The sequence below is a fragment of the Diadema antillarum genome, unplaced genomic scaffold (genome assembly GCF_040938485.1).
Source record: "Diadema antillarum isolate AM-2024a unplaced genomic scaffold, OU_Dant_1.0 scf00000226, whole genome shotgun sequence".
NCBI classification, from domain to species: domain Eukaryota; kingdom Metazoa; phylum Echinodermata; class Echinoidea; order Diadematoida; family Diadematidae; genus Diadema; species Diadema antillarum.
Window position 1 is genome coordinate 2767840 of NW_027271115.1, and position 8424 is coordinate 2776263.

The 8424-nt window shown below is 41.7% G+C and overlaps 1 protein-coding gene across 1 annotated transcript; it reads right to left on the reverse strand.

Moving 5' to 3' along the window:
* Nucleotides 1-206: 206 nt before the first annotated feature.
* LOC139724743 (uncharacterized) lies at nucleotides 207-6178 on the reverse strand. Its single transcript, XM_071635866.1, has 2 exons — nucleotides 5774-6178; nucleotides 207-2234 (listed from the first exon to the last, which is right to left on the reverse strand). Exons 1-2 carry the CDS (start codon nucleotides 5838-5840, stop codon nucleotides 1708-1710), a joined length of 594 nt encoding a protein of 197 aa, XP_071491967.1. The 5' UTR covers nucleotides 5841-6178; the 3' UTR covers nucleotides 207-1707.
* Between the last annotated feature and the right edge of the window lie 2246 nt (nucleotides 6179-8424).

The following is an 8424-nucleotide window of genomic DNA, read 5'->3' on the forward strand; positions in this document are numbered from 1 at the left end:
TTTAAAGAAATCTGTTCTGCTACAAACAGAGATATAAGAGGTTAAGCACCCAAAGGTCAGGTCACCTTTTATGAGTCGATGGATTTGGCCATAGTCAATTCGGTTCACCTGGGAGTGGATTTCTTTTTCTTCTGAAATATACGCTAGTAAGCAGTCTTCTAATTTTCATTTTTCCCTTCTTTTGTGTTGGGGGAAGGGGGGGGGGGGACTTCGTAAAGTTTTCTTTACGTTGTGTAATCATAAAATTCAAATTTTCTTAGTTCACGGGACTATTCTTTCATTGAAAATTTGCCGTTTCGCAGAATCGCTCACTAATCATCCGCTTCAGGCGAGGTCACTTTGGCGAGAAAAACAAAGTAAAGACCGGGGACCAGGCCAAACATAATTGACCAGAGCTATTCAACAAACGCCTCAAGAGTTATGGATGTGTACGGCTCATTGCCTCTGACTGGACTGACCTATGGACTTATTTCTCCTTTGGACCGAACCTCATAAAACATTATGAACCACAGAAGGACAAAGCAATCACAATAAAAAAGGGCAAATACAAGGTTAGAAAACAACCTCTCCTTTTCCAAGTATATACGAGAGTGACGTCAAACACAATTGTATCCCTCCGGACACAAAATTGGGAAATTAACAAAATCACCCAGCTGGTATTTTCAAGTGTTTCCTTTCACATGCAGCCTGCTCTATCACTTCCTTTATCCTCAAGTTGACCATTCATCTCGCATCTGCGATAAACTTTCTGGAAGTGCCGCCATTGGTTTTCGAAAATGAATTATCACTCATTCCCAAATTAGGCAAAGTGTGGAAATGCTTTCGAATCGGATTCAATAATTTCATATACATGTACTGTACAGCTTAAATTTGACTGTTATTGTAAACCTTGAAAAAAAAAGAATGAAATGATATAAAGTGCTCCGTTTTTCGTAGGCGATGATCGTTAATTACGTCACTTACTATATCATGTACATCCATATCTACATGTATAGCTATGTACACCAGAATACAGGAAGTTGAAAAAAATGTAAATACTGGCAGTGATAATCTTTCGGTGTCGCCAAGGAAAGTTTGAAAATTAACATACCACATCCTTCGATAAACTGAAAGGATCAATTGCTTCCTTTCCATTTTTCAGAATAATTCTCCCTCCAACATTTGAACAGTGAAGTCCGAAGGCACACTGGTAACATGACTGCAAGGCACTGGATGTATAAAATACCTTAAGTTTAGTGAAAACCATCTCAGTTATAATCCTACGATCATGCTCCAAACCCATTAGGCCTACATCGATCTACACAAGGATCACATACACCTGTACGGAAAGAAAGAGCGATACAGCTGTAGTTGATCCTATCTCCTTCAAAGCTTGCACTAGATACTCGTCACCTTATTGGTGACATGGCCAAGGGAGCTGATCATCCCACTAAGGTTACTTTGCAATTCTCTTTTACACCCGAACCCGGGATCCTTTCTCGACATATCTTGATAGAACAGTTCCGAAGAGAGAAGACACTCCTATAACCTCGGTCTACAAGGTCCCAAGGCAATGTCCAAGCCTTACTGCTAACTCTCTGAGAGCATGCACCACTTTCTCTCAGTACCATGTTCATTTTCAAGAGTTGATAATTTACAGGTTAAATGTCTGTGCAATGTCCTCAAGACCAGTCACAAACTGGTCTCTGACCGTCAGTCAGTCCGCGTTCACCCCTCGCGCGCCCTCACTCTTTCTTTGCACTCTCTCCTGGCCTCCCGCGTCTCCAGGAACTTGCAGTTGTCCAGATCCGTGATGATCTGGAGCTGCCATTCGCAACACTTGGAGAACATGGAACGGGATGCCTTGTTCGGGTAACACTTCTCAACGCGGAGCAGCAGAGACTTGTACGAACGCGCCATGGCCGTGCTGTCCGCGCCCTGGAACTTCATCTTGCGGCGGTAAACGTTGTTGTTCTTCTTCTCCACCTGCATCAGGTCGATGTTGCAGTAGAAGCCCTTGTCGGCCACCTTCTTACCGATCTTGCAGCACTTCCGGGGCGTGTATTGGCGCTGGTCCTTGAGGAGCTCGTGCTCGGTGATCTCACGGAACGTCTCGCGTTCGATGGCTTCCAGGGTCTCCTCCGCCGTCGCTCCGGCCGTTGACGTCTGCGAGTCTCCTTCCAAAAGCTGCTGCTGGGCCTGCTCCTCGGGAGGCACGTCCAACAGGTCAAAGGGCCACAAGTTGTCCGGTGCAACTGTGCAATAAAGAGACAAAAGACAATACACTGTAATAAGAATGCTTTCATGAGATCATGCTTACATTCATACACCGTTCACCCTAATTTATAAAGAGTAATCATTCTACAACTGTAACTCGTGCGAACTTCGCGTCAACAGTACACAGTAACCCGTTTAATATGACTTTACGAGAATGACGAGGGACAACCGCTAAAGAGGTGCTATTACACAGTGCTACATCCTTGTTATATCTATGTTTGGTATGAGCTATTTTCGTATTGTATAATAGAGCTGCAGGGTAAAGCAATGACTCGTGTCAAACTTTTGTGACATGACTCAGTATTTCAGATAAGAAAGCCTGCAGCAATGACTGCTCTACTGTGAAGAAACATGCCGGGGGAAAACAAAATCAACCTGACCATAAAAACAGCGATGTTTGAGAAAGAGAGACAGGAAAAAAAAATAGATATTGCATTGATGATTTGTGGCATGTGCCCGTGTGAAATAATACCCCCCCCCCCCCCCCTCCTCTCCATCACCCTCAGTTTGACGCCCCTGGATGCGGGCAGGGCAAGGGAGCATCGAGAATAACCAACACACGTTTTGTGCCGACACGTGGCATCACTGGCAAGGTGACTTTCAGGTTTGATGTTGAGGGGAGGGCTGGACGGGAAGTGAAGGTGAACTCGAGAGCGTGAGGTCAACGTGATTACTATAGCAGGAAGGGGTAGGGTCATTTACAAGGCGAAGGGGGAGATGACGGTGAGGGTGACGGTCATGGGGATGGGGATGGGGAGAGGTTTGAAAATTTACTGAGAGAGGTGCATGATGTGCTTATCTCTTCTACGTTTCTCTCCCTTTCTATCTTCCGCTTCTCAAAAATACTTCGGAAGGTTAATACACAAACACAATCCTTTCAGCCCGTGATCGTATTTACACGATAGGTTCTAAATTTAGTTCTTGTTTGTCCAAGAAGCACGCCTTTCCCTATTCCACTCCTTACTTCCCGAGTAACCAAGATCTCATCATTCGGGACCAAGTCAATAAACAATATAGACTCTACGTATGTCACCTCTCTGAATATTCACCGCTGTTCTGTGTTGGTTACACTCCCAATAAATAGGCCTAACGCAGTTCATCATTTTCCCATTGACGTCTTTTATAGAACATAAAATCCTACGCTCCAAAATTTGTATGCACAATGATAGCTGTTTGTCGTTTATTTGCCTTGTCCGACAATCCTTTCGACATCGTCACAATTATTGTTCAACCAAAATGCAGACATCAACGTGCATGAACATATCATAGGCTATTTCTTCCGGGTTTTTTTTTTTTGGGGGGGGGGGGAGGGGGAGGAAATCCATGTAAAAATAAAAACAAAACATTTCTGAACATGTCCAAATAAATATAAGATTTGTTGAACCTGTCATTCTTCCATTTTATAAAAGAAAAAAGAAAAACAAATTTGCCTTACAAAATGATCACTTTCAACATGTGCTCATTAAAATACATTTAACTTGTGACTCTGTAAAGGCCAGCATGCAGCTAACGGACCATCGATAATATCGACATGGATAGAACCATGGACCTTAGGTCCATGCAGGGAGGTGAGGTCTCACCTCCCTGGTCCATGATAGAACAAGGGAGGTGAGGTCTCACCTCCCTGGTCCATGATAAACTTATATAGAACAAATCACGTCGTAGCAAGCGTGGAATGACATATCCAGCGGTGCCCGACAGACGATGCCATCCACTCAGGAAAACAAATTTTTATTATTGTTTATTGTATTTGCAATAGCTCTGATGTCAACGACTATTTGGAAACTGAAACGTGACATCATGCGTTATTTGCTGTGATAACACAGATCGCAGGCGGCCTAGAAACACTATCCCTCTCCCTCTCTCTTAGATGGGCGTGGCCACTTTATATATACCACCTTATTAAAAATGTCGACTTGGGTCTGGTATTTGGCAACGACGATAGACCTGGTGCAAGTATAGTTGTTGGCATAATTCATATTATTCGGGAAGAACAAAATAATTATGCTTGCAAAATAAATAGGTGCATTCCTTCGATTACTCTTCAGACTCGGGGAATGTGTTTATTTTAATAAAACATGATCTGCGAGACGATAATCACGGGTAATTCTAAATCCAGATACAAGACTAGGGGAAATATATCATATATACTGCGACAAAATATCCCGAGAGAAGTTAACTCTACTGTGAGAAATTTGTAAGGACAAAGGACTGCGCAAATAAAATCAGGGGCCTCCGCCTTTCCAAATTCCCAGGTCAGCGAAAAAAGGCGAGCACTGAAGCGAGTTAGTAACTGCACCTTCATGATGTTTTCAACTCTTCTGACGAATCGTGACAAACAAGAGGAGAATGCTAGTCTAACTTCCAAGACTTAAAGTCATGTCCCAATTTCACACGAAAGTGACGAAGCATCTTCACAGTCATCTGCAAAAGAAATATTCTAACAAACCATGCCACTCTCCGATGAAGTCAATGAAATCCTGACATTAAAAAGTTATGTTGATTATCTACCATGTTTGCCAAGATTCAAATCCCAAACAAAGAATACTAGACTAGTGTCTAGTAAATCTCCTGAAGTCCGAGATGGAAACCTGCAGTATGCAAAGTAGACTAAGGAATTATTGGCAGCTGGTTGGGCCAAACAAGACCTCACAGAGAAACACGACCCTGGGAACAGATGAGGTCAGATCGTCACATGTTCGAGCAGATGCAGTTCACCAGATCTGACTGAAGTGGAATCGTATATCTTTGCATCTCTGTAAAGAATTTGTAGAGATGGATGCGGTGTATTCCTAACTAGAATATAGCATAAATTATGTTCGAGATGTATCGTTGGAAACAAAACAAAACAAACAAAAAACATAAAAAAACATAAAAACTACAACCCGGAACCTTAAGATCAACGTCCGTTCTAGCCGAAACGTACAAATCTTCATAGCATCAACTCTACGATAATGCCGGTAAGTTTGAGAACAGTCAACATAAAAATATGACTACTACCACTGCACTGCACTGGCACTGCACTGGCACCAGACAAAAAATGTAGGTTCCATCCCGCACATGACACAGAGTAAATTACGTGCACCCAAGCAAATATTTACAGTTTGTAGCAGTCTTTGATTGCCGATAACGCAATTACCATGAACACTTATGATTTTACCACCACGTCACACGTCCCACTCCAAGAACAAACACGGAGTTTGGACCCAGATAGTAAAACGGCATGATTGCTACACCGTGGAGCCACTATACTATAGCTCCATAGCTACACACTAGAACGTGTGGCCATCTACACTACATAGACTCACAGTGAGAAGAATCGCATTCATTTATTCGGAAAACAACACACAGAAGGCAAGAATTTCATATGACAATAGAAGAGAAATGGGGAGGAAGGCAGCATCGCTTCACGAAAGAAATGAAGCACGAATTACTCACACTAACATATTCTCATTTATCAACCTGTTAACCTAACCATGCGACTCGTTTGAAGCACAAAGGCATTGTGTGTCTTTACCTGCTGTAGTCATTGCTATGAAGACGGACAGGATGGCTGCAAGGAGATGGAAGTGACAAACATTCATCTTGGTGCTTGGCTGCAAACTAGACAAGATGGAAAATTGGTGATGTCGCACAATTTTTTGTTATGCGATATATCGCTGATGAGAAGGACCAACGTAGAAACTTGTTTGTTTTTCCGTGACGGCAAATTTGACTTCCAAGTGTTGAGATAGTATACTCCTGCTTTGGCAAAAAGGAAATGTAGCGATTGCTCATAGAAGTGTCCAGCAAGGAATTAAAAACACAACGTCTTGGACTTCTACGATAACGGTCAAATCTTCCATGTGAGAGAAAGAAGAGAGCTCGCGTCGTATTTATACCGTTGCGTCTCTTATCGAGAGATATCTAGATATACCTCATAATTTGCGGTTCCCGCAAACAATAACAAGTTTGCTGGCTTGGAATAAGTCAAGGCAAGGATCCTAGGTCGACAGACGTCATTCTTCCATCCGGACCAATCACAGATAACCCGATAGCCGCTCTTATCTGTGATTGGTCAATGATGCTTGTCAATCAATATTGATTAGGCAGTCGCGGAGCGTGGATGCGGTGGGTGTGTTCTACGCGGGATTTTCTTGTTTTTGTGGTTCAAAACAAATGGATTTTCCCCAGGGTGTCCGCACTGTGCAGCACGTCAACATCGTTTGAAAGGACACCGTGATTTGCATGGGACAAACAGCGAGGCCCGCGAGATGTGCTTCAGCCCACGTGGTGTCCCAGCTCAACGCGCGAGACTATTACCAGATTACGATGATTGTATCAACTATTATGATATATTCTCATGAACTTCCTCTATCGTTCCTATACATTGCGTTCCTGTAACCTCATTTTCATTAGTCGCCGTGACAACTAAATCACCTCACGGTTTGCATCAGTCATCTTTTGATATGTGTTGGGCTGGATTTTGAAAAATAGACTATTACTAAACCTTGATCCAAGTAGGGAAACAGTGGTGTTTCTTCAAACTTTTTTTTCTTTGATTGATCTGCTTTCAAGTTATAAGGCCTATAACTGCAATCCAGTCAAAAGCTAAACACCATAATAGACGGTGAAGAATAAGACGAGCCCTCAATAACAACCCTCGGTGGTTGATGGTCCATATACTAACGGTTTTAAGTTTCTAAATGCCTATATGTCTGATTTCGCTTTATATTTCATAGATAATTTCCATTGTTTAGGACTGTTTCATTATCAAGAAAATAGATTTTAAAAACTCCCCATCTGAATAATGCCTCTCCTCTGAAGTTACCGTATGCATTCCTAAAACGGTGTCGGAAAAGATACATCTTTTTTTCTCATCCCATATTTTTGTAACTTATATTGTGCGGTGTTATAGGCCTAATAGAAACAACAAAGTATAAGTAACAAAAAGTGAATCTACTGCATTACTCTATTGCAAAAGTTTGCAGATATTTAAGAAAAAATGAAATATAAATGACAGCCACTTGACCATTGCATTGATTCAGTGTCAATGGAATAATTATACCAGGGAGGTGCTTCCACCTCCCTGATAATACTTAGGTTTGAAAAGGAGGGGTTAAAAAGAGAAATACAAATGAATGCTACTTGTTTTTATAATTACCGGTAATCTTGATTTTTGTTTGTTGTTGTTGTCGTTTGTTTGTTTGTTTGTTTGTTTGTTTGTTTGTTTTTGTATTTTTTGGGGGAGGGGCTAAAACTAGTAAGATGATTGTCCCTATAGTAACCTTAGACGGCCTTATTTTACACTATCTGTGCCAGGGTCTCGGACCAGTGTGTAGGCCCTATAATCCTAACCCACTCAAAGCACACAAAGGCAATGGGTGCTACACACTAAATTTAGGGGAAATAAAAATTACAGGAACCTGCGGAATGTCTCAAAGGCACAGTACAGATTTCCGCGATTTATCATCTATTTTGAAACAAGTATACTCTCTACACTGTAAAAAATGCGACATGCGACATGTTTATGAACTAAACACAGCGTTAAAAATCTAAACACTTTGTTTAACATCTAAACACCCGGTGTGTATAGCACGTGTAAAGTATTGAGAGTTAAAGTGTTTAGCTTGGAGTGTTTAGTTGGAGTGTTTATTCTGGTCACGCTATGTTAATCTCAATATGTCCATATATATATGGAGAAGTGTTGGAAATGGCGTGTGAATTGCAATTTCGTAGTTTCCTTTTATCACGAGGAAGTGGAAACTGTTACGACATCAAGATGCACTATTAAAATAATTCATGTTTTAGGCCTTTCATGGAAATGCCTAATCAATAAGGAAAAAGCATAACCTAAAAATATGTAATACAACTGTAATAAATTTAAATTTTTGTTTCGCATGTACAGTCCTATATTTTAACTGCTAGAAAAAAATGGTAGTTGCCTTTGTTAATGATTTCGTTCATGGTTTAGGGCATTACCCAAATGTTTGTTGGTTAGGCCTAAACACTTCTACTGTCAGGGTAAACAGACGCGTTAACATTTAGAACGCCTCGTAAACACGTTCTAAACACCGCACTCGTACTCTACAAGTCAGCAGCGCATGTGACATGACGGCCGCGGCCGGCCACAACGCACGCAGTGGTGCCCTGTGCGTGCGCTTCTAGCGCACACTCGTGCTATGCATA